The 15,579-nt window shown below is 38.2% G+C and overlaps 1 protein-coding gene across 5 annotated transcripts in view; it reads right to left on the bottom strand.

The window, feature by feature from the left end:
* SYT1 (synaptotagmin 1) overlaps window positions 1-15,579 on the bottom strand; it is a 558,476-nt gene that overhangs the window by 90,177 nt on the left and 452,720 nt on the right. For all 5 annotated transcript variants that reach the window (XM_058741937.1, XM_058741939.1, XM_058741938.1 and 2 more), the window contains one exon: window positions 11,975-12,092. In XM_058741937.1, the coding sequence (XP_058597920.1) occupies window positions 11,975-12,092 (118 nt within the window). The remainder of the gene's footprint in view (window positions 1-11,974; window positions 12,093-15,579) is intronic.

Below are 15,579 nucleotides of genomic sequence, written 5' to 3' on the forward strand. Positions count from 1 at the left end.
CTCTTTGTGAATGGGAAGGGATTAGAAGGACTAGTTGGGGGACTTAATTTTACCTCACATATTAAAGGAAGTGGTAGGACTATAGGTTATTTTTTTTTTTAATTTTTTTTCAACGTTTTTTATTTATTTTTGGGACAGAGAGAGACAGAGCATGAACGGGGGAGGGGCAGAGAGAGAGGGAGACACAGAATCGGAAACAGGCTCCAGGCTTCGAGCCATCAGCCCAGAGCCCGACGCGGGGCTCGAACTCACGGACCGCGAGATCGTGACCTGGCTGAAGTCGGACGCTTAACCGACTGCGCCACCCAGGCGCCCCTATAGGTTATTTTAACTACTAACACTTTTCTATAATTTTAAAATGAAAAATATAGGGAAATATTGTAAGAGTACTATTTGTGAAACCATTTGTTTCCTTAATTAGGATATGAAAGTTGTAATATTATGAACAGACGGTAGTTGTAGTATTGATAGCTATGAAATCTCACAGTTCCCTGTGTTTAAGTATTCCGCAACTGTACAGTCACTAAATCTGCATTCAGATCTTTTTGGTTCATGGGGGACACTTAATTACACTATCGGATTGTTGGCTGAGGTTAGTTTGAAATCTGTGTGTTTAAGTCCATCAAATTGTGTTGCTTTGGTTTTGGGTAAAAGTGGTTACTAAGGATATAAAATAATATTTCATTCATATTTTAAGTTAAAAAGTTAATTTCCTAAGTAAACTCTTAAAATCATTTATTTGTAGAAGAAAAAATTCAAAGCCTCCTAGTTTTCCAGGGATCACTAAGAACGATATATACCAAAAGTAAGGTCATTAGCAATTCAAAAAGGCAACCAGCTACTATGGTCTTTGATTTCTTTCATAAAAAGTTAGTCTATAAAGCAGTGAACAAGTAAGATGATGAATCATTGCCTTATCTGTTCATGCTGGGCAAAAGATGTGACTAGTGGACCATTTTTGTCTTCACTGCAAAATGTCTTTATGACTGTCATTGAGAAATAACTGTAATGTGTACATTTCTGGTTCTCCTTTCCTTTCCTTTATCCCCTGGAGATAGTCTGTTTCATTGTGAGTTCCCCCCCCCCTTTTTTTTTTTTTTTTTACTACTGAAGGGGGTGAGGGAAGGAAGGAATAAAAATGTGAAAATGACAGTTAAGATAAATTCAATAATTATATTTTATTATTTCTGATTTTGTTTCTTAGTTTGCATACTAGAAATAGCTATGTGATGCCAAGAGGATTTCATTAGTGAAAAAAAAATAAGTCAGATCAGTTAGAAGATGAAGACATAATAACCAGTTAGACTGGCAGAATTGACAGGTTCATAACGGGTTGTTCAGACAGGGGACAGTGAGGTCTGTTCCCCTAACATAATGTAGGTGGAAACCATCTCTGCTCTCCAAGTAGCTCATGATACAGCAGGTGGAAGGACTGAAGAGGGAGAAAGCAGAGTGATAGGTTTATAGTGGAGATCAGGAATACGAGATTATGGGATGACGTACATATGATATATTATAGTCACCTCTACTTCCAAAAAAAATCAAGTATAATTTTTTTAATGATCGTTTTCAATGTTAATTTCTCTGAGCATTGTTGCCCCTGTTTAAGACTCAATAGTATTTTCCATTTTTGTCACCTGTTGTAGCCTAAAGGGAATCTTGTAGCCTCATAAAAAAGAAATATGGCAGACGTTTGCTACATGTTTTTAATACCCTTATTAGAAAAACTCTACCAGGTATGGATAATAAAATCTCTTGAAGCTTAGCAAATGTAGTTTTAAAAACCAGGAATATTATGGGACTCTAGTCTTGCCAACACAATTACCTATTAGAAAATCTAACCTTCCCTATTTGTTCCTTGCATAGTGAATGGAGAGCAGAAGATAGAATGGTCAATTCAAGGACGTGAATATAGTCATTCTGGGTTGGATTATGGGGATATGCAGCTGCGAGACCTGTTTCTGACGGTTACCCATGGAAAGGCACGGGGGTCCTATAACACAACACAAAATAAAGGTTTAGAGATGTCCCCTTTTTAAGCCTATAACTCAAAACAGGTTTACACATTTATCTCAACCTATTCCATCTTCTAGAGTAGCAAGTTTTTACTATCCAACTGCAAAGAAAATTTGACAAAGCATTTTTAGTTGAAAGATGAGATCATTCTGAATGGCCTTCCTTTTATGTATTCTCTTTGAAACATCAAGATCCCTTCCTAATTCTAGCATTGTGGGATGGGATAAAAGGTAGGTATTACCCTAGCTCTGTCAGGATATTCAGACTTTAGTCATATGTCTGCTCAGCTTTCCTTTCCTAGACTACAAAGTCCCAATATTCTAAGCCTGTCCTCACAGACCTTCATCCCTTTGTTTTAGCCACTTCTTATGGCAGTTGGTCATCTAACACCATCCATCTTTCTTGAGGTGGGCGGCCATAACTATATGTACTCCACACATGTGTGAGCTTTAGTCTGTGACAAAGGGCATTTCCCCCCTCTTGTATTTATAATAATTCCACGACAGCACCAAGCCTGGTTGGTTTTAGCTGTGTGTTTGGTGAATGTCTTCAGTGGATGGTTTTATGTGACCTGTTTCTTGGTTTATAATTGATCTTATTTTATACTAATTTGATTTTTTTTCCTTTCCTTTCACTGCATTATTTCTAAGCTTGCCCACACTGAAGCTCATCTATCCTATTTTGGCTTACTCAGCCTAGCAAGATCTTTTCATTTATCCTCTGAGCTTGGATTTCAATGACTGGAAACATTTCTGTTACTTTCAAAACGGAGAGTTTCAAGGTGATAAGTAAAAATGTCTTAGTACAAACCTCTTTGGAACTTACTATTTCCACTTCTCCATCTGTGGATTTCTATTGTTAACATTTTTAAGCCAAGCTCTATTTTCCTGGTAAGTTGTCAGGTGCAGTTCTAATTTCTTCAGTGTTATTTAAATGTGATTTTTGACTCACAGAGCTCCAACACATTTGACAAAGGGTAATAAGCTTTTGTATTCTAAAATCCTGTTGCCCCCTTTTCCCAGTAATAGTACACACTGTCTTCCAGAATCAACCCTTGATAAAATTGAGTAGTAGATAACATTTTTTAGTCTTTCTCCACCACCCGATAGCCATACGAATCCTTAGACTTGGACTTTCTTCCATGATGTTTTAGCAACATCCCTCCGCTTCTGCCAGTGATACAGTTGAAACTACAGTTTTGCACATCATCCTCTTTAGTGAGCAAAGACTCCATCACTAAAGTAACATACCAAAGAAATGGAGACCGTCCTTCAGCCTGGAAATCTATTAATATTTGTTGTCTGATCATAGGGAGTCATTGATCTTGTCTTTGCTGTCTAACCAAAAACTAAACAGTCAACACACTAATTTAGATTAGTGGCTTCCATGATGGAATTTTAGTTTGGGTTTAAAGGAATTATGGAATCAGGTAGAATTTTTGGCCATCTCTGGAACTGTAACATGTACTTAGCCATCTGTTCTCCAGGTTAAGCCTAGTGAGAAAGGATAAGGACTTAGAAGTCCTGTTTTATTCATGGAGTCTGAAGACTGCTTGGGTTGCCATTGTAACTCTGCCAAAAATGAATTCTGTGACCTTGGGAAAGTTATTTACCTCTCCAGTTCCATCTAAAAAAAATAGCGATAAAAATAGTGTCTACCTCCTAGGGTTGTAATGGGATTAAATCAGTTAACATATATAAAGTGTGGAGAACCGTGTCTGGCTCACATTGTGCTATGCAAGTGTCTGCTGTTATTTTTACTTATGTATCCAAGGACTGGCGTGCTGCCTGGCGCACAGTGGGTATGCAAATGCTATTTGTTGAATGATTGGATATGTACCTGCTGGCTAAAGGACTTCTTTAGGCGTTTTTGTGCTAAGTGTTCTGAACTAATACACTTGCTTCCTGATTTCAAATCTAGCCCACACCCCACGTCTGCTCTTATTTCATTGAAGCCACTATTATTCCTTCAGGCATAGCATCTCTGTCCATCCTGTGGTTACTGTGCGTGGGTCTTAACTTGCATTAAACTTTAACATAGCCCCTTTTAATAACTCAGTTTCTAATATCGAGCTTAAAGATTTGTCATTGTCTTTTTTTATTCAGATCAACTTGTTCACATATTAGAGATTTAGATTATTTTATCAACATTATAACTGAGTGTTTTGAAGTGTCATGGAAATTTATATCACAACATCCAAGCCTAAAATTATGATGAAGACTTCTGACATCACAGCCAGTTTATGCATATTCCTGTCCTGTTAGCTCAAAATGCCAATTTATTTGCATATTGTTTCTTGACCCTGATATCATGGCCAATTAATTTGTATATCCTCATCTAATTGGCTAAAATAAGTTTTTGCCACTTTATTTGTTGGCTTAGCTCCCAGCCTAGTGACTTTTAGCTCAAATAACTTGAAGTTGGAGTGGTTTTCTCTGTCATGCTTTTAGTACGCATGGAAGGACAGATAAGTGTGGTGTCATAAATGTATACAGGAACAATCTACTGCTTTTGTCTTTCAGTAGGAGAGACTGAAAAAGACAATTTAAGCATGTGGACAAGGTATTTCTCAAGAAAGAGGATACTAGGCTGATGAAATAAATAGATCTCATTTAAGGAAATTCCATTCTCTGAGGCAAAGGATAGATTCTACATCACTGACAAGAAAAAAATTCCAACTTGGAATTTGGGTGACCTGGACCTCAGCTAAAATTATGATGTAGCATTTAAGCTCCTAAAGTAAAGTTTTCTTTAAAAAAATTTTTATTGTGATACAATTGACATACAACATTTTATAAGTTTAAGTATACAACATGTTGATTTAATACATTTTTATACCGCAATATGTTTTCCTCCCTGGCTTCAACTAACACTCTCTTTATACTTTGTATAAAGTATTGTTTTCAAATTTAAGAGGCATAAGAATAACATGGGGGGGGGGACTTGAATACAGCTTCCAGGTTCCCACCCCCTTGATGTTCAGTTATAGTTTGGTCTGAGGTAGTCCCTGAAATCTTAAATTTTAACATGAACAATGGGGTGATTCTCATATAGGTAGAATATGATGTCTTTATGTGATGTGATACTCTATCTACCTACCTGCCTGTGCCTGAAAGAATGATCTGCGTCTGCTCATGTGCGGTTTCTATGTGGAATCTAGTGGTTCCCAAGGTTGGGTGAGTTGCTTTTTCCTAGGTGACTTCAAATACTTAGATTGGCTCTATTTTCCAAATTATATTTTTAGAAAAGTATCTGTAAGAAGACAAATGTATGAACAATTTCAAAATTGTATCTTGAAGAACAGTGTTTATATAGGTATGAAGGGCTGGGTGGGGCTGGCAGAGTAAATCTTATGGCCTAGGTCTCAGTGGCTCAACCACACACTGGCAGCCTCCCACAAATGGGCAGTGACTCCTCTACCACCGAGTTCCCTTTCTTCCTCCTCTCCCGTAAGTAGTTGCTGCAATTTGGGAATTTCCTTGCCCTTTCTCTTGGGGACTTAGATGCTTTGGGGGATCTCTCCTATAGCGCTACCCTTTGCTTTTCACAGTATGAATTCCATAGTAATAGGACAGGACTGAGGATGACCAGGAAGAAGACTGGGGGGTGGGGTCTGGGTGGAAAGTGAAAGGGAGAAAGATGACCAGGGAGAACACTTTCAACTACATTTCCTCCAGCTATCTGTCAGGATGTCCCTGACTTGATCCCATCTCAGGGCCACCTCTCAATTCCTGGACGTTTAGGAGACTGCTGGAATAGGCGCTTAGGACTCTGGTCCTTCATCTCTATTTTCCCAGCACCTTCTTGTTGCCATGCTTTATGTGCTTTTGTTGTTCCCCTCACAATTGAGGTGAATACGACCCAATCAAGGAGACAGGAGAGACAAACTTCTGACGTTTAGCTATTTTCCGTGGTTCTCAGCAGTACAAACCATTTAGAAAAATTTCAAAAGGGACTATGTGCTAGCTGCAGGGAAAGAGGGAAATGGAATGGTCTTTGAGACATTTTTGTATTGAGAATCAGAATCTGGGCTTCAGTCCCAGCTATGCCGTCTACAAGTCAGGTGACTTTGAATGTCAGTAACAACAAAAGCAGTTGCCAATATTGAACACCTCCTATGTGTCAGACGTGGAGCGAGATGATTTATGGACATTATCTAATGTCTGTAAGCTTCAATTTTCTGAGAATATTACCTTCAGAAACTACCTCACAGGTCCATCTTGAAAACCACATGAGAAAACCAAGTTAGAAAAGGATTTCTAAACTAGACAGTGTTCTGTAACTATGTTATAATGACTTAAGAGTTAAAAAAAAAATTATCAGATTTAAGATGAAAAATTTCGACCTAATGGAAATTTAAAAGCCATCTTGCTGATTCACAAGTTTGGTGTTTTCTTCAAACAGCTATATCCTTAGGTTAGAAAACCTTCAAAATTCTAACTGGTGCTATAAAGTCCAAATGAACTTAGTCTTGAAATTACTCATTAAAGCTGTACTTAGAAGTCTTAAATTTCTGGTTTGAGAGCTCCCCCCCACAACACTCACTCACACACACACACACACACACACACACACACACACACGTGCACTTACATGGATACACACAAACAAAAAACAAGTGAGAAAAGCAGTTGTTGTAATATAAACAGGGACAAGAGATTGTGGTAGGAGAAAGTATTTACTCCTTGAGAGTCTGCACAGGTAAAAATACACAGCTCAGAAATATAAGACATACAACCCTATGCCTTTGAGAATCTTCAACATTTCTAATGCTTTCAATTTCTTTGACCTCTTTGCAGACTGAATGTTAGTGTCCACCCTAAAATTCCTATGTTGAAACCGAATCCCTGATGTGATGGTATTTGGAGGTAGGACCTTTGGGAAGTGATTGGGTTGTGAGAGTGGGGCCTTCATGAATGGGATTATTTCCCTATAAAAGAGATTCCAGAAAGCTCCCTTGCTCCTTCTGTCATGTGAAGACCCAAAACTAAGACAGCCACCTATGAACCAGGAAGTAGATTCTCACCACACACTGAATCAGCTGGTGCCTTGATCTTGAACTATGAGAAACAAATTTCCATTGAAGATACCCAGGTTATTATAGCAGCCTAACCTATACCCAGTATTATTATAGCAGCCTAACCGGACTAAGCAACCTAACCAGACTGTTGAAATTCTTCCTCAGTTTTCACAAAGAGATAACATTTATTTGAAGAGAAATTTACTCCAAGCACACAGATGTATAAAAGGCTGTGAAGATATTGAGAAGCAGTTACTAGGCAGAAGGCTAGATTTTTTTTTTTCTTTCTTTTTTTCCCCCCTACAAGTACAGGGCAAAAAGCCCAATTCATTTTTTACTTTACCAACTTAATCCTGAAGGATAGTCTTGCAGCCTACAAGATTCAAGATTTCAGTACAAATAGCTAGATTCAGAAACTCTAGGTGTTGCTCACAAATACTTCAGAATTGGAATATTAAATATGCAAGTGTAAAGATCTGCTGTAGACATGTGAATGGTCCAGTCAAGTTTGTCACTGTAAGAAGGGTTGGGATTTGCATGAATTGCTATGTGGGTATGTGACAGAGGCAAAATCTTTATGCAGTGCATTTTGAATTTCTACAGTAAGAAAGAAACCATGTAGTAGAATAGGAAGAAAACTTGTTTAAAGTTTTTTTCCTTTTTTTCCCTAATATTTCTTATTTAATTCAATACCTTGTCTTAATTCACTGCTCTGTGCAAAACATGGGTCTACTATCATTTTGCCTTAAATGACCAGCCAATCCTATTAAACAAAGAAACCTTTCTTTTTCCCCATTCAATCAAATAATTGGTTAAACTATTAAATGGTTGCTTTCACATTTTGCATCTTTAGCCCAGGATTTCATAAAGTTACTAATAGAAATAATTAGAATATTTCGTGAGCACTTGTGTGTGCCAGATACTACGCTTTATTTCTCACAGCACCTTTATAAGAAAGATCTTATTACTCCCACTTTATAGATAATGCAACTGAGGCTCAGAAAGCTAAAGAACTTACCCAGTGTCAAAGTGCCAGTGATGGTAGAATGGGATTCAAACCCTGGTAAAACAACTCACTTTGGTTCCAATTAACAAGCCATTTCCAGCAAATGTAGTTAAACATTTGAGTTACCTGGAATGATCTCATTATATAATTTTGGTCTCCTCGGACATAGGTCAAATTACTTTGAGACAGACCATCCAAGTGCTTACAGTTATTTTAGTGGTAAGTAGGTTAAACAAATTTGAAATGCAAGACTTGTTTTTTCAGGCCATAGCTCCTTGGTAAATAATTCATGATTCATTCAGCAGCTATGCTCAGTGCTACCAGTCAGTGAGGGCATTGTGGGAGATATAAATACAGAGCACAGTCTAGTGAGAGAGAAGCGTGATGTTTGAAGGGTGTAAACAAACTGCTGTTGGCATTTAAAAAAGGGAAAGATGTGTTCTATTGGAATGGATCAGAAAAGGCATCATGAAGTCCCTGCACCCAAAATGTTCTCTCTCCCAGACACCCCACGGCTCACCTCCTCACCTCTTCCAGGTTGTTGCTGAAATGTTACCTGCTTATCAGGCTTTCTCTGAGCACCCCATTTACAACCACTCCTCATTATTTATTTCCCTGCTTTGCTTTTTCCATAGCACTTAGCACCTATTGGCATACTACATGCTTATTTATTGGTTTCCTGTCTCCCGAAATTAAAATGTAAGCTGTACCAAGGCAGGGTCCTTTGGCTGTTTTTGTCCACTGATACAAATCTAGTCTAAAAACAATGCCTAACACAAAAGTTAGGGAAACCCCATATATTTGTTCAACCGATGAGAACATAAGACTTAAGGTTGGCCTGAGGAATGGATAGCATTTAGGTAGGCATTATTGGGGGGAAGAATTCCAGGTGAAGGAAATGACTTAAGCAAAGAGTGGAAGCAGCAAATTACATGGTCTGTTTGAAGAACTGTGTGCTGGTCAATTTGGTTAAATTATAGAAATACGGTGAGACGTAGTCTGGAAGGACCTATGTTATGTAGATCTGAGTGACTGACTTAATTTCACAGGCAGATGGAGCCTTTGAGATTCAGAGTTTTGAAATATCCTTATTTAATATTTAATAATTAGACAAAACAGTTCCAGGTAATGCAAATGTAGGGGTAGACCCAGGGTGTGTGGGTCCTGAAGCTACTATGATTTTAGACCCTGGCAAAACAGCCTACTTGGATTCAAGTAATTGGCCATTTCTAGCAAATGTAGTTTGGCATTCGAAAAATAAAAAGAACATAAAGAAGTACAGAGAAAATGATGAATGCTAAATTAGATATGAACTCTGGCCTTGCCCCTTTCATGTCACAATGCTGAGTTGGTGCATTGGTTAGGAGTCCTCCCAGCAGCCCTTTCTTTCCTCAGCAGCCACCAATAACCCAATTACACATGGAAGTGATTACAAGCTACATAAATATATTCTGCCAGACCCAACTTCTGTTCTTCACTAACTCTCAGAAATGCTTGTAGCCACTCAGATGATGCTAAACAAAAAGAGATGGATGGTGGCAGAGAAGTCGGAGACCCAGACTGTGACAAATTGTGAGTGAAATATCAGGGATCATGGGAACTCCTTTTTAGGATCTTGGAAGGAGACAGAACAAATGAGGGACACTAAAGTTTTATTGGTTTCATGGTTAAGTCGCTTCTGGAACTCTGTGAAAGGGAATGTGATGGATTGGGAGATTGGAGGAGTGCAGGATACAGGCAATGAGGAGATGGTCGGCATGGGAGTTGGAAAAGGAGCATGTGAGGGAGGATACAAGGAAGCCACCTAGCATGGGATTCGGCCATTGACCCAAAGGAAAGAAAGGTCAAAGGTGTTGGAAGTTCTACCTCAGGATACTAAGTAGTTACCTGGGAGTGAACTGTTCTTAAAGCTAAACATTTCTCTGTACATTAAATGCTCTTTTGGTTTAGGTTTGAATACCCTACACTTATTAGGTTACTGGTGCCCGAATGACTACATCTTTGGCCAGTGGAAGTGTCCTAGGGGTGGCTTCCAAGTCTTTTGACATGACCCCTGTATTCTCTCAGACCTTCCTTGCTTTCTGGTGAGATGAGATATTCTAGGCTTGTATATTTCCTGCACCATACCTGGAACTACCATTTCCTTAATAAATACCAGGTTCTTTTAATTAGAAACCGTATTTTCATATTTTCAAGCCATATCTGGTGTGAAGGGTGCTCATTACCAGTGGGTCAGTCTTTGTTTCTGGGCCATATCAAAGGACAGAGCCAAAAAAGGTATGTGTGTATAGACATATGCATATATATACATGCATATATTTTTCCATCTTAGGCACATGAGATTTTTTAAACATTTTTAGAGGAAACTGCTTTAAATTTGCTCTATTATTCTTTAAGCAATGAGAGCAGTAGGTTTTTTTTTTTTTAATGTTTATTTATTTTTGAGATAGAGACAGAGCATGAACGGGAGAGGGTCAGAGAGAGAAGGAGACACAGAATCTGAAGCAGGCTCCAGGTTCTGAGCTGTCAGCACAGAGCCTGATGCGGGGCTCAAACTCAGGGACCGTGAGATCATGACCTGAGCTGAAGTCAGATGCTTAACCGACTGAGCCACACAGGCGCCCCTGAAAGTAGTAGGTTTTGCAGTGGAGCCTTTGTGGTATGAATTAGTGCAGCTTTCTCAGGCAACTTACTTATAAAGAGAAATAAACTTAAATACCAGGAGAATTTGGTTGACAAATTAGTAGTTCAGTAAGTGGAAACTCAGTGTTAGCATTTTTGAGTTGTTATGCTTTAGAATATAAAATGACCATGCTGCATTGGGACGACCTTTTGAAGTTTGCAATATTTTCATTAGAGATAACACTGAATAACCAGTAATGTTGGTTCTAACCCCACAGTCACAAACAATGACAGCCGTAGTCCATTTATGATGACCTTATGGCATATAAAGAAAACTTCTCCTACTTTAATAATTTACTGTAAAGTTAAAAATACAGTTACACAGAACAGAAAATTAAAAAAAAATCCTGTTGTGTAAATCCTTCAGTTGGCTTTGCTTTTGAGGAAGAGTATACTTAGTTTTTTTTTTTTTTTTTTAAGAAAAAATAAGTTTGGGTTATATAGAACTTCAAATCCAAAGGTCTCTTCCATCCCCAACATAAACTGTAGAAATAAATGTGTTACCATGGGGATTCACCCTCAAATAGGTTTTATTGCTTATTTATATTTGAAACAATGCATCTTTAATAAAACAGTATCACTAAAAACTATGTTAGGCTATCAAATACCTCATAAATAAGGCTTAAAAAAATTTTTTTTTGGTTATTTTTGAGAGAGAGAGAGAGAGAGAGAGAGAGAGCGCGTGAGCAGGGGAGGGGCAGAGAGAAGGGAGACAGAATTGGAAGCAGACTCCAGGCTCTGAGCTGTCAGCACAGAGCTCGATGCAGGGCTGGAACTGTCAAACCATGAGATCATGACCTGAGCTGAAGCTGGCTGCTTAACCGACTGAGCCACCCAGGTGCCCCTCTCATAAATAAGTCTTGGTGAAGACATTATTTTTATGTTACAGGTAAATTTTGGTCAAAAAAAAAACAACTACCACAAAAAATGGTCATAGGCATTGCCTTTAAAGAGAAGCAAAAAAAAAAAAAAAGGAGGGAAGGGGGAGGCATTCAGTGCTGTAGAACTGATGATTGATACTCTGACCATGAGACTGGAAAATAGACTTCATCTTTTATGCCAATTGCAATAAAGTGAGAGTGGCTTCTGGAGCACTGTCTTGGGATAAATTCTGAGACCACTTCCAGCTTCCATGGGAAGGAAATGGTAATCAGTAAGGACAGAGGATCCACAGTATATATGCCATGCATCTGGTATCCATAATGAAACAGCATTAAAAACAAGCAAATCGGTAAACATCACAGCCTTACCAGATAAGCCACCCACATCCATCTTCTTCAGGTTCTTTGCCTCCAGAATGACCACAGTCAGCTTGCCAGCAGTAGGTACATAGCGAAGGGAGAAGCAGATATCACCCAGTTTCTCTTGCTGTGAAAACCAATAAGAGAATATGTGACTCTGTGAATGAAGGTGAATATAGTTTGTACACATACATTGCAAATTCCTCAGGAGGAAGATTAGGACAATTAGAATTTGAAAGTGCTCAGGTTCATTGGCATGTACCCAGTGGTCTTTCATTCACTAAGATCTGAAGAGTGATTGTAACCCATTTCAGTTTTAAATAGCTCATCTATACTTTATCATTCATCAAAATATATCCATAATTCAACAGTTCAGGAAATGAGACCGAGATGACATTTTTAGAAATTCCACTCTGAATAGCACCACAATGCTTTTGGCACAATTTCATAACTTTATTAAATGGCTTTGAAAAGAGCCTAGCACTCCTTTAGCAGAATAAATCTGCCTAAATTTTTGTCTTTTTACCTTTCAAATAGGATTATGTCTACTACTTTATATTTAGATTTTTGGGAAGAGGACTTGTATTACTGTTAGACTGACTTTTTTAAAGAATTTTTTTAATTTGGCATTTTTATTTACAAGTAAGCTCTACACTCAATCTTGAGAGCAAGAGTCACATGATTTACCAAGTGAGCCAGCCAGGAGCCCTTGGACTGAATCGTTAATGAGAAATTCAGAATTCCTAGGAGCGGAAGGGCAACAAGTAGAAGTTTTTGCCCATTCAGTTTTACTCATTTCAAGTGAGATCTGACTATTCCCTTATTCTCCCCTTACTTGTACAAATCTAAGCAGTAGGTTGGAAATTTGAAATGTACAGTCATACAAAGCACCTCCTAGCCCCTCAGGTTATTTCATTGCTTTCCTACTTTAGGCCTAAGGAACAGTCACCAGTCCTGTACTCTGACATTTCTGAACATTTGATTCAGTTTAAAATGATGGTATAGAGAAGTTTTACTTTTTCTCAGAAAGAACTCCTATGGGTTCGCACCCCTTAGTACCTTCTTAGGATAACTAATTCAGAGCCATGATATTGTTCAGCATGAGTAGAATTCTTGCATTCACATGTGTAAGTATGAGAATGGGCGGGAGACTGAAGGATCTAAACTATATTTTTAAGTTTATTTTGAGAGCAATAAAGTGAGCAGGGAAGGGGCGGGGAGAGAGAGAATCCCAAGCAGGCTCAGCACTATCAGTGCAGAGCCCCATGTGGGGCTTGATCCCGCAAACTGTGAGATCATCACCTGAACCAAAATCAAGAGTCAGACAACTAACTGAGCCACCCAGGTGCCCTAAACTACTGACACAGAAAATTAGGTATTATGGCAAATTAAGGTTTATTTCTTAGAATACCTTCCTGCCCCCCCCCTCAAAAAAAGTGAATTCTGATTCCACAGATGATGGTTGTATCCGACATCTGCAGTTGGACTCAATGTAAGAATAAGGTACAGAAGGCCTTCTCATGTTATGTTCTTATTATGACTGTATTTGGCCTTATTGATAACTTTATGTGCTAAATCAGCCCAAGTCTCCAGTGTAGAAATAACTGCCTAGATGTAATTTAACAACCTCAGGAAATGTAATTCCTTTTACTGGCCATATAGCCATATTTTAAAAAGGAAAGGGAATCTACCTGTTCTGATTTATCTATAGGTGAAAAATAATGTTATGTGTATGTGAGAGAGAGAGAGAGAGAGAGAGAGAGAGAGAGAGAGAGAGAGAGAGGAGTTTGTGCTTAAGTAATGCTTTATTGGAAACATAATATGAGTTTATAATCCCAATTGATTCCTTGAGTCCTCATAGCATCTTATCCATCTCTTATGTCACTAAGGACTCTTTGTTTATTATGCACATGTCTTAATTTTCCCATATGACTGCAAACTCCTTGAAGACTGGTCCTTGTCTGAAATATCACTTTCCTTGCATTCTCAAAAAAGTAAATAAATGGAAATTTTAGATAATATCGCTGTTTTGAATTACCTAGGTCATATCTCCCTTCCACTAATGTAGATAATAGTAACTTGTAATGTGCTAAATTCACCCGAGGTGCCTACTTATTCTCTAGGAATTAATTTACACATGAAGAGAATCTGGTAGAATAAATTCCATTTCATAGTCTGAAAATACAGAATGGGAATCAATACCCTAGAAATTAATACAGGGTGTGGACAGATTCATCTGAACCTTATAAGAGAAATATAAATGAACAAAATTGCTGTTCAAAAATACTCATTAGGAGGATTCATTTTGCAGGATTCTATCTTTTTGCCACAGTACCCTCCCTGGGGCACTCACTGTCTTGCAGAACCAGGTGACTCTAACCGTTCTAGTTAGGCGCTTTAGATATGACTGTTCTCTCTTAAACAGCACCTCTTTTATAGTCCAGTCTAAAGATACAATTTATGGCATCTCAGTTGTTTCAAGAAACATCACAACTTATCTTTGTTCTAATACTTCTTTATTATTCAATCTTGTGAAACATAGGGAATTTTTAAGATTTTGCATAATATCTAGTTTGAAAGGGAGTGGTTACAGAGTTTGAACCTCCCATGCCTCAGGTAGGAGAAGTATGTAGTTACCTGTAATTGTAAAGTTATGGAGTGGAAGAAGAATGAATGTTTGTGGGGGGGGTGGTGAATAAAGATGGATGTTTTGGGAGAAAGGAAATATGGAAAAATGCTTATTTAGCACCACTTAAGGATTTACATTTAATCCTTAATTTAGGAACTTGAACGTATGAGATTTCACATGCTATAAAATTATAACTGGTATGACAAATTAGTAATTTAAAAATACATGTTTAATCAGTTGAAGTTACTTTTTAGTGTATGAAAATCTTCTTCCTTCTGGATCTGTAGGCCACTTGAAGGCTAGTCATTATTTGGGAATTTGTATTCCTTATGGCATCATTTTCTTGAAAAAGGTGAAGAAGGCATCTAATTCATATGAACCTTTATCTTATTAGTTACATTTTTTGAGTTGTAACTATTTGAGTGTAAGTATATGCTTTTTCTAATTCCTTAAAAAGCAACTTTAGAGGCACCTGGGTGACTTAGTCGATTGAGCATCCAACTCTTGGTTTCAGCTCAGGTCATGATCTTGAGGTTCATGGGTTTGAGCCCTGCATCAGGCTCTGCACTGATAGGGTAGAACCTGCCTGGGATTGTCTCTCTTCTTCTCTTTTTGCCCCTCCCCTGCTCTCTATCCCTCTCCCTCTCTCTAAGTAAATAAATAAACATTTAAAAAAGTAGCTTTAATAATTCTCTAAAACGAAATTTGAGAATTGGGGTAACTTCTGTTACATGCTGGTTTGACCCTTGGTTTAAGGCATTTCTAAATAGGATCGCAATGTGTTTTTCATATGTTGTGGATGAGGTGGGAACCCTAAGTTCATGTGAAGCAAGAAGAGCCAGGATATGCACCCTAGAGATGCTCTGATGCCACCCCGCTAAGGGCATAGCTGTCAGAGCTCTGCATGGAGCTGACCTCTTCCGAAGGTGTGTTCTATTTGGCCATGGCTGAAACAGGCTTATGTCTGAGGCTTACATTGTAAGCA

The sequence above is a fragment of the Neofelis nebulosa genome, chromosome 8 (assembly GCF_028018385.1).
Source record: "Neofelis nebulosa isolate mNeoNeb1 chromosome 8, mNeoNeb1.pri, whole genome shotgun sequence".
Lineage (NCBI taxonomy): Eukaryota > Metazoa > Chordata > Mammalia > Carnivora > Felidae > Neofelis > Neofelis nebulosa.